Raw genomic sequence first — 18,930 nt, 5'->3', positions numbered from 1 at the left:
GCACCTCAGCAGCCTTCTGAGGCCTCCTTCCATATCTTCTCTCAGAGCCTTGGCAGAAGAGGTACTGATGAAAGGGCAACACAGAGAGATCATGTGGGTCAGATAAAGAGCTTCTGCAAGCCCTATCAGGCCTTCGGACCTTATGTTTGACACCCCTGTCCTAGAGGGTCCTTCAAGATTTTTCCTAATTTAAACCAGATCTCAGCATCCTCTGTAAAATTTCTTCCCCAGCCATGCTCACCTACCAGTTTCTCATGTGTGAATGTGACTTGCTCCAACTGGAGAAAACAGAATAGACGAGAAAAGTCACATAATGATAAGCAGAATGGAAGAGGGCCATAGTTCAGTGGAAGATAATATGCTTTGCATTCAGAAAGTCACAGGTTTAATCACTGGCATCTTCACTTAGGGCTTGCAAACCACATTCTAAAACCCTGGAGAGCCATTGCCAGTCAGTGCTGAGCTGGAAGGACCAATGGTCTGATTAAGAATAGGGTAGCTACATATATGCCCTCCATTCAAGTCATATCCACACACATATCAGAAAATTCAAAGCTTCAGACTGAACATATCCTCATGAACAAGTTGTGTCCATTGTGCCTGTGCATGAGGACTAAAGTGCATAGCTTTGTTGTGCCTTTCAGTTGCACTCAGCCTCTGTTGTTTTGGCAACATCTGTACCTGGAGCTTTTTTTAGGAAGGGGGAACAACATTCGGTTGTTGGGGTGGAGAAAGTTTAAGTGGGTTGTGGGTGGGTAAAAGCACTATGTTGCTGGTCTGATTTAAAAGTTACAATCTGGTTTTTTAAAGAAAAAACAAAGCTGTCGAGAGAACCAACCACCCTGTGCATTTTCAGGTTACTCTGGAATAAATAGAGAGGTCAAGCGTGTTCCCAGAGGATTTAGTCGAACAGCAGCACAGATGGTGTTTCACATAACAAGTATATATAGCAGCACATCAAGAAGTCATACCAAGCTGAATGCATGCCTATTTCTGGAGAGGAACAGTTCTAGCTTACAGCTGAAATCCTCATGCTTAAGTAGCTTTGTCCAAACCCTAGAGTTTGTAAACATTCACCTTCCTTGAGGATGCCTCTGCGATAGCCCCCCCCCCCCATCCCCACTTCCAGTTGCATCATGCACCCCATTGGCATGGCTGTATCGGTGCTGGAAATTTGGATAGGATTGGGCCCTTAATTTTATCTTCATCCTGTCTGACTTAATACCAACCTTCCATAGAACAGGAAACACTCAAACTGTAGTACTTCACCCCATGAACAAGGCCATTGAATCACTGAAGCAACAAACTTCAAGATGCAAGAAATGACAAATACAACTCCCTCAGGGTCAGATGCACTGATGCACTGTGTCCCTAACTTTTATAGTGGTTCACTTACACATGTGCACCTGTAATCATCTCACTCAACCCCATGTTTGTCTTAGGTATCCTTGATTCTGTCCTCACACAGTTGATCACACTTTCAAGGATCCCAAGGCTTTCAGCAACACCCATATGCTGATGACACCCAGCTCTACCTCTCTACTCCAGAACCTTCTCCTGCAACTGTCTAATCCTAATCCTGCAGTGTCAGATATTTCTACTTGGGCATTACATTTGACATCTCAAACTCAATACATCCAAAACAGAACATTTCCTCAACTCCTCCCTACCCTGCTATGTCACTGTCCACCCTGTTGAGCAAGTACTTTGGCTTTTATCTTTGAATCCTTCTCCTCTACAACATTGCAAAAATAGATCTCTTCCTCTCTGCAAACACACTTGTTCATACCCTAGTAATCACTTGCTGTGATTACTGCAACTTTCTCCTTTGACTGTTCACTAGTTCACCTCAACCCCCTACCCAGCATTCTGCCATCAAACTCATTTACGCCTCTCATCACTCCAAGCACATCATACTACTCTAGAAATCCCTGAACTGACTTTCTGTCCACTCCCAGACCCAGAACAAGCTCCTGGTCCTAATCCTCCTTATCCCTCTGCCCTAGTATCCCACCACATTGCCACCTATTATCTTTGCTCCTTTGAGCCCACCACCTTAAGCTACCCAAAGGTAGCTCCCTTCTGCTTTGTTGTCCCTTATGCCTAGAACTACGTCCTGATCATCTGAGGGATCTGCCTCTTCTTTCAAACCACACCTTTTCTGTGAAATCTTTAACACTACACCTACCTTACTGCAACTAAGGTCAACTATGTACATTAAATGGCATACTCTACCCAACCTTATCTGGCAGCACATCCTTCCTTCTCCTCTGTTATATCTGTTTTAGATTGTGAGCCCCTCTAGGCAGTGACCTGCCTTTTTCCCCCCTGCAAAGTATATTAGTGACACAGTACAAATACTGTATTGTAATCTTTGGAGGCTCTCCTGCAAACTGATGCAAGGTGAGGGGCAATCAGAAAGAGGTTTCTGCGTTTGTGGGCATTCCCACACCAGGAGGGCTTGACCTACACATTGTTCTCTTTTCAGTATCAGGTGAAGACCTTTTATGTTCTCCAGGTTTGAAGTGCACTTTTTAAAAAATCTCTTGTACTTTAATGTGTTTATTTTAAAAACCAATTTCATTGTCTTTAAAAATACTCTGAAAATAGGGTTGAAAGGCAGTATAAACATCTCTTAAGTAACTAAATAAATGTTTACATTTATCTCCCCTTGCAATGCAAAAATATGTATGCATCTCTTACTGATCAGAGCAGACAACTGACATTAGGCCATTCACCAAAACAAAAGCCTGTGATTTAGGCCCCCCCCCCCCCCCCCCCGAGCAAGAAACTGCCTTATCTCTAAATTGCATTTGATTGGCTTTCCAAGCTCATTGGCAATCCATCCTAAACTTCAGGTTACCTTAGGATAAGTGCCACAGAACACATGTCTATCTTTGTAACAGATCCCCTGAAGGCAGTGGTCCAAAGCTGATACTTAGGAAATGCCTATGACAGACCAAGGAATCTTAGGATTGCCAAGGAAAACCTAGTAGCACACATGCTAAAGAGAAGAAAGAAAAACAAATATAAATCCATTATTATTTGGTTCAGGGTTCTAATTAATCTAAAAAGGAACACTTTTACTACCACAGTGAAGCTAACACACTGCTCTATTGTATAGCAAAAGGTTAAATTGAAAACTGAAAGGAAAAAGAAAGAGTCCAAGAGTTGAGGCCAGCCCATAACAGAAGTTTTATCGTATTGTACATCTCATGTACTCAGGCTCATTCTCCTCCTGAATGAGTGCATTAAAATGAGCATGTGCATATTCATATTTAATACCACCTCTTTCCACATTCCTCTCAATGGCACTTGCAGTCATCAGCCTCCTAGACTGCTCTGAGTACAGTCAGCAAGAATACAAAGGTTACCTACTGTTACAGTGGACCAGGAGGAATGCAAAAAGCATGAGCTCCTTTTTACCAATAAAGCCTTCATTTGCTGTGACCCCAGCAAGGCAGCACCTAAATCACCATGCTGAACTTTGGCCACCTGAATCCTCTCTTGTGTAATTGATCAGTCACCAACCTCTCCACTTTATGAATGGCTCCTTATAACTGCTTTTTAACAAAAGGATAGACTGGATTTTGGACTTGCATTGTGCCATCTTCTAGGCTGGCAAAGGAAGATGATCTGGTCCCCTAGTGTTTCTAGGGCAAGTTTCTAGAATGGCAAATCATTCACTTTCACCTTTTCATATCTGAAAGAACAGGGGGCAACAGAAGAGAAGTCAGTTTTGGGAAACTTTGAATTCAAGTCTCTTCTCTCTCATATGTCCTATGCCCCAGCAAGAAGTTCCTTACATATAGGAGCAGACTGTGTACACACAGCAGACAGGGAACTTCCATCACAGAGGTTTGATAAGAAAAGGGGTGGCATGGAGATGTTAGCTGCAACTAGTTTTTCCTCGATGATGGGAGCAGTCTAACCACTATGGTGCAGAGAGGACTGCACAGATATCTTCAGATGCTGCAATAAGGAAAGATCTGTGCACACAGAAAGAAGCCCATCCTCCCCCCTCCCCCGCCGCCACAAGTGCTTTTGCTAGACAGTTGCATGACTTTGGGCATTCACTCTCTTAGCCTCAATTGTCCACCTGCAAATTGGGAAATAATGACTTTCTGCACAGAGCTCTTGAGAGGCCAGGCAGAGTTAACTGCTATACTACAAATAATAATGGTCACTGCTTCTAAAGAGCATTTATGACAATGAGTGCGATTATACAAACACTTGGCACAGAGAAGTACTTTGGGCACTGTGCAACAATAATTAACATAATCAATATTTTTGTCTTCTTATGATGCAGCCTTATATGTAAATAAAAGTTACTATCTTATTATTCAAGAACGTTCAGAACAGCAGGGGAAAACTACAAAATACACCTAAATTCTCCCTTCCTCCAGCAGCTGGAGGGATTTATCCATATACATCATTACCAAAATATTTTGAAGCTACAACTGGAATAAATACTAGACGGGGAAAAACTAACTTAAGAAATACAGTACTCTAGTCTCCTCCCATTTGTTCCTAAGCCTTCAGTGATAAAACAAGGCCACAAAGCTGCCTAAAGAACTGAACTATTGTCCAGTTCTGGTCGCCACATCTCAAAAAGGACATAGTGGAAATGGAAAAGGTGCAAAACAGAGCGACTAAGATGATTACGGAGCTGGGGCACCTTCCTTATGAGGAAAGGCTATGGTGTTTGGGACTCTTCAGCCTAGAAAAGAGACGCCTGAGGGGGGGACATGATTGAGGCATACAAAATTATGCATGGGAAGGATAAAGTGGATAGAGAGACGCTCTTTACACTCTCACGTAACACCAGAACCAGGGGACATCCACTAAAATTGAGTGTTGGGAGAGTTAGTACAGGCAAAAAAGAATATTTCTTTACTCAGCATGTAGTCGGTCTGTGGAACTCCTTGCCGCAGGATGTGGTGACGGCATCTGGCCTGGAAGCCTTTAAAAGGGGATTGGACAAGTTTCTGGAGGAAAAATCCATTATCGGTTACAAGCCATGATGTGTATGTGCAACCTCCTGATTTTAGAAATGGGCTATGTCAGAATGCCAGATGCAAGGGAGGCCACTAGGATGCAGGTCTCTTGTTATCTGGTGTGCTCCTTGAGGCATTTGGTGGGCCGCTGTGAGATACAGGAAGCTGGACTAGATGGGCCTATGGCCTGATCCAGTGGGGCTGTTCTTATGTAACTACTAGCCTTCCCCCCCCTTTGTGTCAGAATTACTTACAGCACAGTGAAATCAAACATATACATCTCACTAATAAAAACACCACCAGATCACTAACTCTGGGACACTGACCACCCAACCAGTACACATTTACTCGAAAGTTTCAATGTTTAATGGATTTTATCCAGTGCCTAAAAGTGCACACATTACTGTAGCTCTAAGACCCATCCAGTATATGAGAACTAGTGTAATGCAGAGATTAGAGCAGCATTTTAACCTTTTAATCTCGAAGCACACTGATAAGGTGTTAAAATTCTCAAGGTACACCATCTGTTTTTTGACAATTGACAAGGCACACGGCTCACTGGTGGGGGAGCTCACAATCCCCCAATGGCCCTATTAAATAAGTTACCCTCCCCCAAACTCCAGCAGCACACCTGAGGAACATTTATGACACACCAATGCTGAAACCACAGCACACTGTGGGGGGGCACACTGGTTGAAAATAAGTGGTTTAGACTTGGGTCTGAAGCATCCCTCAGCTGCAAAACTCATGACCCTTTGGGCCAGTCACCATCTGTCAGCCCAGCCTACCTGTCAGGGTTGTTGTGCATATGCTAGATCCCTTTTGGCCCTCACACCACCCCCATAGGAAGGACAGGGTATAAACATAAGCGAGAAGAGGTGGGGCGGGGCAGAAAAGGAGTAGGGCCAGAGTAGTGGAGAGTGACCAAAAGTCCTGCTTACACTTTCTTAAGGTGCTTGACAAGAGCGTCAAGATGAGCCCTTGTCACTTAGCAAATGCCCCACCCGAGGGGATGCGCCAGCAGACACTCCCAAGGCAGGCTTGCAGTCAGAAGCAGCCATTTACACACACACACACCCCCCTTGATGGTCGCAAGCACGACCAACGCGCAAGCCTCTGCGCAGCCCGCAGCGCTTTCCCCTGCCCGTGCCTGGCCCGGAGGAAGCCGCCCCGCCGCCTCCCAATCAGAGCCGCTCAGTCCCCCTTCGCCCGACTGCGCTGGCGAAGCAGCCACTGACCTCGACACGCGGGAAAGCAGCAGCAGCAGCACTTCGCAATGAACCAGCCCAGGCAAGGCGTGCGGGCGTAGGCGTGCCTGCCCCCCTTCATGCTGCCTGCGGGGTCCACATGGCCAACAGCTGCTGCGAGTCCACTGCCGCCCCGAGACCGCCAGGCAAAGAAAAGCACCGTGGGCGGAGCTCTGCGAGCAGGGGCGGGGCTCAGCGCTCCGCTCCAGCTGGGGCGCTCTCCTCCTCTGCCCCGAGACTTGCAAAACTGGCTCTGGCCAGCGAGGAGGACGATGATGAAACTCCGGGAAGCACCCAGGAACCAACACACGAGCAACGCTCCTCTCTGCGTGCACAACTAAAGGCAACTTGCACACCTGCTGCTCCCCAAAGCTGGCAGGCAGGTAGGGTGACAATTACAAAGGAAGAAAAAAAAATGAATGCTTAGTCTGTGGCTCTTGCACCTGTGATGAATCTCCTGGAATAATAATAAAAATAATAATAAATGATACCCTCTCTCCAAAAGAAACAGCTCCCTTCACGCCTGAGAAAGGAATTCAGTGGATCAACCTGTCCTTGGCAATGAATGACTCACAGCCCAATCCTATCCACCCGTTCCTGGGAGTAAACCCCATTGACTCTAATGGGACTTACTTCTGAGTAGACATGCATAGGCTTGGGCTGTCACTGAGTTCTGGGCGCAGCCTGCGGGTGGCGCTCACCTGTGTGGAACAGGTGGACCTTGGAGAAACTGTGGGCAGCTCACTCCAGGAACAAGTTTTCCTCCTGTAGGCTCCTGCTTTCACTGCTTTGGGAAGTGAGCTGCCACCTGCTTATTTTCTCGACTGCCAACGTGCCAGACGCCCAAACAAAAACTACGCAGCCTGCCCTGCCCCCCTCCTTAAGAGAGATTTGCAAAGTGGACATCAGCCAGTGCTGCAAAACATGAATTGCTGCAGATCAAAGTGCTGTTAAACCCATTTCTGCCCAGCCCGCAGGTACGCACATTTGATCTCTGTTGTGTATATGCAACATTGGGCATCAATGGTTTAAAGGGGCAGCAACACAGCCTAGTTACAATTGTTAACCACTTATTCCTGTGCTTTTAACAAAAGCCGAAGCAGTGGCATAGCTTAAGTGTACACAGAGGATAGCAATTGCACAGAGCAACAAGTTTTATAGGAGCAACAACTTGAGCTTGCGGTCAAAACTGTGAAAACCTTGGTATTTTCAAATAATACCATCGTATTATATACCATTCAACTCAAAATTTAATGCAGAATGCAATGAAGCAAACCATGTCAAAATATCTCTATTTGATCAAAAGTTATAGCCAAATAACCAGAAAATAAAAACACAACTGCATTATATAACAAAAACTGGATTTTTAAAATTCAAAACTGACCAATGAAACTGACTGTTCCGAGAGCCAATTAGGTGTTATCATGATACAGTAGGGAACCAATATGGGGAGACAGAGCAAGTGGACAGTGAGCTGCTGGGGGGCGAAGGCAGATTTTCCCCTATTTTCACTTTTTTTTAAAGCCCAGGCATGACATCACTTCCATCGTTTTGAGCTTGGCACTGGACTACATGATCATTAGCTATGCCACTGAGTCCAAACAACATGGACCCCAGCTTTTCTTCAGCGTGCAGATGCAGTGGTGAGAAAAGCTTTGCCTGTCATGATTAGGTGGGCAGCAGTCTATCAAACTCTTAAGCTAATATGTTTGTCATTCTTTAATGCCAGAAGACCCTGTGCCATTTTTGGGGGAGTGAAGGGGAAAGGCTCATATGCCCTTTACAGCTGCCAGATGGGCAGAAAACTCAACAGGTTGGCAACATTCATGGTCTGGAATGCAGTGATGGTGAAAGTTACACCTGCTGGAATTTTGCCTTGTACTGCAGAGCCTCGGAGTTCTGCCAGAAATAAACTGGGTAAGTAACTAGCCTGAAAACAACAAAGAGTCTTCTGGCACCCTTCAGACTAACACACCTAAGGTGTCAGGAGACTTCGTATTGCTTTTGCTGCAACAGACCAATGTATCTACCTCTCCACTAATTTCTTCCTAACTGACCTATACATTTTCACTGTATGTATGTAGTCCTATGGAAAACCTTGGTTTAAACTTCTGATGATGTGCTTTGATGTTCATATGTTCCTGGCTTACTTGTTTCCAACATATGGGGTAATCATTGTTTCATAACCATTGCTATGAACATTAGAGCACAAAATTCACCACTCAGGAGAACGGAACTGGCTTCAGTGCCAGAGTTCATTAGCTTCAGTGGTGGTTTCAACACTCACTACCTTCAGTGGCCCTCTTTTGGCATGAATGGTTTACAGACCACAGGGCTGTGATGCCAGAAATATTGAGCTTGACATCTGAGAAAAGGAACTCTCAGCCACGACTGTGATTCCTCACCACTCCCTTCCTTGTTTGCCTGTAGAGGTATCTATTTGAAGAATACCGCAGAGATTTATTTGCTTTTCTTAGTTTATTATGGTGTAATACTTCACTGTGCTATAAATTCCTTTGGAATGTTCTTAATAAAAGGGGCTATTACATCCTTAGCCACTCCTTTTACTGGTCTTGCTCCTATGCCTTTCACAGCAGCACTGCTTAGAGAGATTTAGCAGGAAAGACATTTGGTCATAGAAAATAAAGTGATATATTTCACCTGCTTAATTGTGCATGTAGGGTTGCTGTTTAAAGGCCTGGAGCAGGGGCTGCATTTTAATTAGTATGTACAGTGCACTGGCACCCAGTATTTTGGAAACGGGGGAAACCATTACCACTACGACAGGGGTGATTTTTAAAAGAGTTTTTGAGCTGGTGTTAAGGCTCTGCCTGACTTTAAAGCTGAGCATTGAGTGGTGGTAGGCTGCTTAACCAGGAAGTGGCGGCTGGAGACTGACAGCCCAATCCTATCTCTGGTGGTGCCATCAGGTGCAGTGGTGCCAAAACCGCTACCACTGCATCCAGTAGCAGTGCCAGAGGTCTCCTTTGAGAAAGGGGACATTTTCCCCCCGGGAACGCCCCAAGTCACACAATGGGGTTTCTCAAGCCTATGCAGGTCATTTTGCCAGCACAGACTCTTGAGCCTCTGTGTCAGGCTGTGCAACTCCACCAGTCCCCCCCATTGCCCTGGTTCTCCCCCCTCCCCCCCAGAATGCCTTCCCCCTACCCCAAGGCCCTCACTGTTGTCCGGAACTCTTACCATGTGTCTGTCTGGAACTGGGCTGGCGCTGAAGCTCAGCTTTGGAGCTGGCCCACCTTAGGATTGGGTCCTAACAGAGCAGACATCCCATTTTAAAATCATATCACACTTTTTTTCCCCTCTCCTGCCAGAAGGCAAAAGTAAGAGATGTTAGGATCAGGCTGCCTCGGAAGGAATGAAGAGGATACCACTTTTTGGAAATGGATGATAAAAATAGGGATTGGTTCCTGTGGATGGACTTAGCGGCATCACTAGGGTTTGTGTTACCTGGTGCTGGAGGCCAACACATGAACCCCCCATGATGGACCTCCTCCCATGCAGTGGGCAGGGCAACACCCCAGGTGGTGGATGTGGTGATGTACCATCACCCCATCCATGTTGGTTTTTTGGCTATACCTTTTGACAGAACATGGATATTTCAGGATGGTTTGTTTCATTGCATTCTGCATGAAATTATACATCAATTGATATATAACGTGATGGTATTAGTTCTATTCATAAGAACATCTCATTGGCTCTTCAAACAATCAGTCTCATTGGTTCATTTTGAATTAAGGAAATGTTCTCTTTTGTTATATGATGCATTTTTGTTTTCTGGTTTTTTTTGTCATAATGTTTCATAGAACTGAGATATTTCACTCTGGTTTTTTCATTGCATTTTGCTGTAAATTATGCATCAAGTGGTGTATAACATGATGGTATTCTTACAAACCATGATTTTAGCTATTTTGGTCACTAGTGGTGTCACTTCCCATCCCTGAGTGTGTCACCTTACGAACACCTTATTGTTTCCATGCTGTGTCATAATAACATCTCATTGGTTCATTGAAGAATCAGTTCCATTGGTCCATTTTGCATTAAGGAAATGTACTTTTTTATTATATAAGACAGTTGCGTTTTTGTTTTCTGTTTTTTTGGTCATAACTTTTTATATAATGGAGATATTTCACTCAGGTTTTTTCATTGCATTCTTCTGTAAATTCTGCACCCAATGGTATATAATATGATACGATGGTATTATTCCTACAAACTGCAATTTTGGTGATTTTGGTCACTAGTGGTGCCACCACCACCCTGTGTGCATCACCCAGTGCAGTCCGCACCCTCCACACCCCCCTAGTGATGCCACTGGATGGGCTCCAAGTTGGAGAGCAAAGGTGTAAAAGGTTGTAATTGGGCAGCTGCTGTCCATTCAGCACCTACCCAGGTCCTGATACTTCAAAGGAAGGAAGGCTAATTGGGAGACAGATTTGCTGTTAGTATTAAGAAATTTTTTTTTCTTCTATGGGGAATAATTAGTAGGGAGGAATAAAGTATTGGACGGGAAATTATTTGGGGGTGATTAACGGAAATTTAATTATGGGGAAATGAACTTGAGGGACATAAGAGAAGTTTTAACACCCCCATTTTCTCAAAATAGTAGATGCCATTAGGAGCAGAACCACTGAAAAAGTTGGCAATCTCAGATATAGTGGGAGTGCCACAAGTCCCTCTGCAGTTGTTGATTGGTTGGCAGGTCACAAAACTGCATAATAGAAGAAACATAAGAGATTTCCTTATGAGAAATCTCTCCCCATTTCTAAATTGGATTCCTCCCCCTCCCCCCAAGAGCTATTTGCCCCAGAATTGAAGCTCCCTTTGCCAATCTGGTGGACTGGATCTGGATCAAGAGTATGGCTGGATGGAATATCGCTACAGCTGCCAGTGTCCAATCAAACTGCAATTTTTTTCCCTGTCTGGGCTCTTATGACTTCATTTGTTGTACCCAAACATAAATTGGGTAGCAAAAGTTTTCCTTTTTGGAAATGTAATAACAGAGAAAGCCTCGCCTTCTGATTTCTTTCAAAGAATCTCTCATCTCCTAAACAGAATTTTTCCCCTCTCTAATAAAACTCAATGTCCTACTGGGCTTCCTAGTGGCCACTTATAACCCAACATTAATCTAACAGCAAGCTGTCATTCACAGTTCCATCATGGCTGTGTATCCTAACTTGTTTTAGCTGAAACAAGGCAGGTTGTGATGAACAATGTGTCACCTGTTTCATTCGCAGAAGATGAAGAAAACATGGAGCTTTCCAATGGAAAGGAGGAATAGAATATCTGCCTTGGCAAAACATTTACACAATAACCAAATACAAATTTCCCAGATCCATGTAGCCTCAGTCTTTGGAGAGACAGAGAGGCATAATAAGCCATTGTCTGCCTTTGAGGAAGTACACAGGTGCCACGAACGACCCTGGGAACATAAAAAGAGAAGGAAATGGCTTGTGTTGACTGTAAATAACACTTTCAGTGAAGCTAAATCTAAATGTATTTTTTGGCTTGTGGAAATGTTCAAAATGACTTGAACAAGTCATTGCTCAACAAATTATGGAAGGAAAAGCAAAACCTAAGCAGATAGGTTCATGCTATATTAAGCATCAATCCTGCAGTTCCTGGAAAGTAAACTATTTACTGGCAGAGCCATCCAACCAAACCTGGTGTTTGAATTCAGCAACAGAGATGCTGCTGTAGTACTTCAACGCAGGCAAAACCACTGGTTATTTTTGAGCCTTGCAGTAGGCAAATAATTATGATTACAACATGAAGATGGAGTGGAGTGTCTCTGTTCAGATGGGGAAGTGTTCAGCGTTTTCTGACATGATGCTGAGTACACACAAATAATCAGATGCAAAGAAGGGTGCGTGCTATACCTTCTGTAGCTAAGGATGAAGTGGACTGTCCCTATTCCCTGCCTTGCTCTTTGATACAACAGTTTGAAAAGCTCATATGTCACCTTCTCCATGCCCTGCCCCCACATTTTTCTTTTTTTAAGTGACATTGGTCATAGGAATACAAACTGTAGAACTCTATACATTGGCAATCAAGAAGAACATGTGTTTTCTTTGGGAGACAGGTAGCTGCAGAATTGGAGGTCAAAGTGTCTTTTGTGGCTGCTTGTGTTCCAGTCGAAGATTCACAACATTGTATTCCAGATCCTCTGACTTCATGTATTTTAAAGCTGCAATCCTGGGAGTAACTCCCATTGAATACAGTGGAACCTACTTCTGAGTAAATTTGTATAGGCTTATACTGTAACTCTTCTTGATGACCAAGTTCCCATGAAAAACATTTCCACATAGTTAACTTTCTACATTCACTTTCCAACAGTCAGTCAGTCTTAAGACTTTTTGATGTGGTTGGTCCAATGTTAAGACATAAAATAAAATATAGAGCTGCTGTTGACATTTTATGATATAGATAAATAACAAGAGCACAAAGACTCCTATGGAAAAACAAGAGCTGAATTTAAGGATTTAGGAAACAGCCACTGGTAGAAATAATGCATCTTTGTATTGGCTGGTCTGTCCTATACAGGCTAAAGTAGATAAGATGCACTGTATTCTACCCATCTGAACTAAAAACAAACAAACCAAAAACAGCAGCCAAGGCAGGGGGAGGAGAAAAAGAGAGATCTGGATCAGAAATATAGTACAGTACAAGGAGGTACTATGTTATTTTTCCAATGAAAAGCATGCTTCCTTTCTCAATGCTGCTAACTTCTCCCAGGAGAAAACACAAATGGATGCTCACACAGCAGAGTTGGTTCTCATAATACAGTTGTACTACTTGAGCATGTGTTTACCTTGAGATGCTAGATGGCCATGGATATGGTCTGTAGTAAGCAGAGTGATCATGGCAAAGGATTAAAATGTCATAGAACATCTCCTAGCATTCCTGGGTTTTTCTAATTTACACATATGTTTCTCTATACACATGCGTTTCTGAAGACTCTCAGTACTATTTTCAGGGGGGAAAGTGTGTATCAGCCCCATACTCTCTCCTTCTCTCTCTCTCTCTCTTTAAAGTAAGTATGAAAGATTTTCTGTTCTCTGATGAGAGGACCTAGATTGATACAACTAGGAAATTTTGCAATTGTACAGCAAGCTGCCTTTTTTTGTCGTTCAAAAAACACTGCCATGACATGTTTTTTGCTCCTCTCAGTACTGGGCAGGGACACACATCAGATCCACAGCTGTGAAAACTTGTTAGCTGACAAATGGGGCTTAGATGTTTGTGCAATTCACATTTTACGTAACACTTCAGTGCAGTCCATACACAGCAGCTCCTTGAATGTGGAAAGGGCAATGGATTCAGGCTAGCTCAAGCCCTGTTCTGGAGATGCTACAGAAACATCTGGAGATGTTTAAGGGCAGTGTTGAACATTGATTTACTTGTTGTGAATTGGAATGTATCCAGTGTGCTCTGGAACTGCTGAGGGATTTACAGTAAAAACTCCCACCATTCTCTGTACACTCAAGAAAATGACAGTGGGTACTGACTGCCTCCTGAAAATTCCTCTGCATTAATTCTATTGAACTACATAGGAGTTGAACGAGAGAACACATATGGACTCCATGGAAAGCCAATCTATATCACTCCTCCTGCAGCTTGCTCAACCAGGCCCAGCAGAAAGATATGGGATTCTTGTTTCTTTTAAGTTCTGGAGCTGTGTCTATATGTTGCCAAGAAACAAACCAACATTCTCTTATGATCAAACTTGGTGCCAATGAGCATGTTTCAATGGAGGTAAAGAGCAGCCACAAAGCAACTTGATCCATGTTGGGACCAAGATTAAGACAATGGGTTAAAGTCCCCTCTTCCTGCTGCAGTCAACAAATATGCAGGACAAACATATAATAGGTGTATTATCTATTCTGAACTACTGGGGACCCCAAGGCTGGAAGAGGGACAGAGATAAGGTCAGTGACCAGATTCTGTGGTTAGAAGCCACCCTCTGATTTGTGGCAATGTCCCCCTCCCAAATACTGCAATGGAAGAATCTGTGCCAAATGCCTCTTAAGAAGAACATGTCTCCCCCTGCCCGAGCTGTTGTGTTAGCTGAGATTAAAATGCAAAATTCAGTGCTGTTCCATGTACAGTTTTTTTAAAAACCCAATTTGCATTTACAGATTCACTTAACTCATAAAGAGACTTTTAGCCTCTTGCTTTGTGCCAGGATAAGGTCAAGACAGTCCAAGTTGCTTTCTACTGTAGTCTTTTTATTACTTAAAGATTATAGAACAGAGAAGAAAATACATCAGATTATATCTAATAAACCTCTTCATGGCCTTACATGGCTCTTGTATTTTAGGTCAGTGGATGATATTCTGTATGTCTCTAAATAAACTCTTCTGTGTTTGAAACAGAACAGTAACAGGCTGGTTTCCCTAAAATAAGCTTTCATCTTTCATTAGTGCATTTATAGAGGACATAAAGAACCCGATAGATTGCCAGGTGCTGAAGCATGAAGGTGGTTCTGTTTCAGAGCTATCTGACCACCGGTGCATTCAACAAGACCAACTGACTTTAATGAACCCTATGGTTTCCGAAGTTGGGTAATGTTGGGATAAATAAGTATGCTTGTACTTATGCCAGGTTCCACCTCTGCCCTCTCTAAGTAGGGCTGGCAAAAATCTGAAGCCCCAGAGACCTGTTGCTACTCATGTACACATTATTAGATGGATATGTGTTTGCTATAGTCCACCACTCGCCTCCCTTCCACACTGCCGCTCTGTTCACCTCTTCATTTCTAAAATCCAGGAAGAGGATCCAGGAACAGTAGTGATGGCCTTGGGTTATTTCACAGTGATAACATGAAAAGAAATGACAATGTTAAATGACAACTGCCTAGCTAAGATGGTGTACCTATGCAATATTTCTATTATGCCAATGTCAGGCTTGATAAAGTGCTATTTAAACGAATGAGTAAAACTGGAGATGCTCTACCCTTGGTTATGCTAGATGGGTTGCCTTACATCAGGGTTTGGTGACCTTTTTCTGTATAGGAGCCAGGCATAGGGTACATTAATCGTTTGCACATGTGCAAACCTCTCGATTGGGCCATAAAGCTGAGAAAAAAGAGATGGGTATGATGCAGGGAGATATATGCCCAGACAGAGAATAATGTTCAGAGGAAGCTTCTGCCCTTGGTCTGCTTACATTGTAAGCCTTACAGAGATAGAAGTACAAACTTGTATTCTTTTTTAAGATCACCACAGACCAGGTGGCAGGCCAGATCCAGCCCATAAGTTGCCTACCCCTGCCTTACATCCTAGCATCTTTCTGCAATCAGCCTCCTCAATTTGAAAATGTTTGACTTTATACTTCAGAACAGGGGTGCCCAAACCTCAGCCCGGGAGCCACTTGCAGCCCTTGGGCACTCACAATCCAGCCTGCAGGGAGCCCCCAGTCTCCAATGACCATCTGGCCCTCTGGAGACTTGCTGGAGCCTATGCTGGCCTGACACAACTGCTCACAGTGTGAAGATGACTGTTCTGACCTCTTGCATGACCACTACTTGCTGTTTCATGTCTGTGATGCAGCAATGGCAATGAGGGAAAAGCTAGCAATGAAGGAAAGGCTTGCTTTGTGCAAGGACTTTTATAGGCCTTGAACTATTGCAAGACCTTCATTCATTTATACAAGTTCCATCTTTAATATATTCATTTATGTAAATTTATTCAAATTTGAAACGTAAATTAATTCGGCCCCCCGACACAGTGTCAGAGAGATGATGTGGCCCTCTTGCCAAAAAGTTTGGACACCCCTGCTTTAGAACAACACACTTCAGCAATACCGACAAGAATAAAAGAATTTTACCTCGGTTGTACTCCATGGAACAGTTCAGACAGAACTGAAGTCTAGGAAGATCAAAAACATTTTCTTTTTCCCTGGGAATTTGAACTTCAGAATGATAATTCTTTTTTTTTTCTTTTCAAAACAGATAAGCTTGTCGTTGAAGCTCTATCCCCTTTCGGAAAAACTAGAGGCTCAATAGAAGTGAATGCTTCTCACACTTGTCCCCCTGAACTTTCTCTAGAAGTTTATACATTAAATTCTGACAAGTGAACTCACATTTCGCAAAGCTTTTTTATGATAAATCATAGGTTACAATTTGGAATTACAGTTTGTTTTTTAAATCAGAGTAGTAAAGTTGATTTTGGAGGCAAGAAAAAGCTAAGCAAGGAAATAAAAAAATTATGCAGCAACAACAGCAGGCTCAATCATGCTTTCTAGGGTTGCCATTTCTAATTGTGGCAGATCAATTATGAACACTGGAAAATTAGTCCTATGGATAGTGAAAATTCAACTAAGCCTATTTTTCTAGTTTTAAAATACCTTGCCATATTCATCATTGGGATAGATTCTCCCCAATTCATCTAATAAATTTATATAATCAGTTGTGAGTACACTCAGTGGTATCTTAGGTCAATCTAAAGCAAGCAGGGAAATTAATTCTTGCCAAACTGTCTTGACCTCGAACCCACTTTATTATAAGTGGTAGATCCCCTGCCTCTATTGACCAACAGGCTGCCTGGCCACTGTTGCAAGTCAAGAAGTGACACCTGTTTGTAATACTATAATACTTGCCTCTGGCTGCTGTTACTTCTGCTAGGCAAGTTCTCACTGAGAAGGTAAGATAGTCTATGTCACTTCAGACTGCAAGTTGGGACATGGATAATTGAATCCATGATTAATTTTCATAAAGAAAATTCTGTGCATAATTCCCTGCAGAAAGTAAATATATCTGGGAGAAGACTAGGTAAGAATGCTTTCACCCTAGCATGCTGGTTTTCTATGTGCAGGTAGTCCGTTTTTTGTTTTTTTTAATGAGGAAGCATTTAATCATTTGAGCCCCCAGCTGCAGTGGCCCATTCACAGCTTGATGACATCAGTAAAAATGAAGCATTCATGTCCCTGCAGATTTTCCGGATCCATTGGTCCTCATCCTTACATTTAACTTGTCTTGGGGAAAAAAAGTGTTATCTAGTTTTTGTTTGCTTGGCCTTTCATATTTCTAACAACACAATTCAGGAGTGCCCTCTTGTGAGAGACTGAGGGATAACAACACCTGTAGGGGAACAGTGTGGGCTAGAAGCCAGTCATAATTTCAATGTGAGTTAAAAGTAGTGTAAGACAGCCTGTGCTTCCAAAGGCATATGCACTCTTTCTTTTCTTCCAAGTTTTCCTTTCAATTCATACTCAACTCTTGGAAAATGTTATTGTTTGCCTCTAGTTGAACGATCTCTTTCTAAAACCAGTGGAATAACTAGGGATGTAAGGTTAGAGAATTGGTTTCTAGTTCCCTATTTGAGACAGAGTTGCATGAGTAGAAGGTAACTTTCCTGTGCATCCCAAAATAAGCTTTGGGCTACCGCATATCAGACTCATCAGGGTTCTGCAAAGATTTGTTTGGGGTGCAGTTTTGCAGGCAAACTTCAGTCTCTTATTTAGACTGTTCATGAAGCTCTGTACTGAATTGGGAATAAATAAATGTGAACAAAGAACCAAGTTCAGCCTCTTCTTGCAAAACCATTTCCTGAAATCACTGGTGCAGATTTGAGTAGCCCTTGTAGGACTTTCAGGCTTTCAGGGTGATAGGATTCAGTGGCAGCATCTGCTGTCATCCCTGCCCCCCTACTGGGCTTGAACTGCCGCTGGGCCGCCCCCATGCTGCCTTTCTCAGCCCTCCCCCTGCCCGGGAATGCCTTCCCACCATTCAGTGGAATACTGCTGTGGCGCCTGTTGGGCTGCTGACTGGCACTGGCCTCCCCACTGGCACCTATTTCCTCCTGGCTGCCACACCTATTGCTGGGACAGCACATAGGCCACTGGCACTACTTCAGCATAGGATCAGGTCCTGAGTATTATCCAGTCATGGATAAAACTCTTAATGCTGAGTGCTGCCTTCTGCCCTTTCTCAGTGATATTTGCCTCTAATTCACCAGTCAAAAACTGTTCATGAAATGTGGACACCAAAACTTGTTTCCATTTCCTATTGTTCACTATGATCCCAAGGGTGGCAAGGGGTGTTTCACATGAGGAAAGAATATTACCCACTATAATGACTTTCCTTTAAGGTGGGGGGGAGGGGAGGAGAAGAAGGAACCTAAAAGTATTCCTCTCCCTCCAGCATGACTCAGTTTCATCAAGCAAATATGGAATTCATCTTTTCCATGAAACTACAAACGCATTGGTAAAGCAGCTACCATGTTTTCCAGACTCACAAAGAGAGTCTGGTCCAACAAGAAGCTGACGGAACATACCAAGATCCAGGTCTACAGAGCTTGCGTCCTGAGTACACTTCTGTACTGCAGCGAGTCTTGGACTCTTCGCTCACAACAGGAGAGGAAACTGAACGCTTTCCACATGCGCTGCCTTTGACGCATTCTCGGCATCACCTGGCAGGACAAAGTTCCTAACAACACAGTCCTGGAACATGCTGGAATCCCTAGCATGTATGCACTGCTGAAACAGAGACGCCTGCGTTGGCTCGGTCATGTCATGAGAATGGATGATGGCCGGATCCCAAAGGATCTCCTCTATGGAGAACTCGTGCAAGGAAAGCGCCCTACAGGTAGACCACAGCTGCAATACAAGGACATCTGCAAGAGGGATCTGAAGGCCTTAGGAGTGGACCTCAACAAGTGGGAAACCCTGGC

The 18,930-nt window shown here is 43.5% G+C and overlaps 1 protein-coding gene across 4 annotated transcripts in view; it reads right to left on the bottom strand.

The window, feature by feature from the left end:
• The window catches only part of LOC136636632 (kalirin-like), a 91,884-nt gene extending 85,509 nt beyond the window's left edge, over positions 1-6,375 (bottom strand). For all 4 annotated transcript variants that reach the window (XM_066611817.1, XM_066611815.1, XM_066611814.1 and 1 more), the window contains exon 1: positions 6,236-6,375. In XM_066611817.1, coding sequence (XP_066467914.1) covers positions 6,236-6,326 — 91 coding nt within the window. In that variant the 5' untranslated portion in view covers positions 6,327-6,375. The remainder of the gene's footprint in view (positions 1-6,235) is intronic.
• Positions 6,376-18,930: the final 12,555 nt, after the last annotated feature.

Source organism: Tiliqua scincoides, chromosome 1 (genome assembly GCF_035046505.1).
Source record: "Tiliqua scincoides isolate rTilSci1 chromosome 1, rTilSci1.hap2, whole genome shotgun sequence".
Classification (NCBI taxonomy): domain Eukaryota; kingdom Metazoa; phylum Chordata; class Lepidosauria; order Squamata; family Scincidae; genus Tiliqua; species Tiliqua scincoides.
This window is presented reverse-complemented; position numbering and strand designations above follow the sequence as displayed.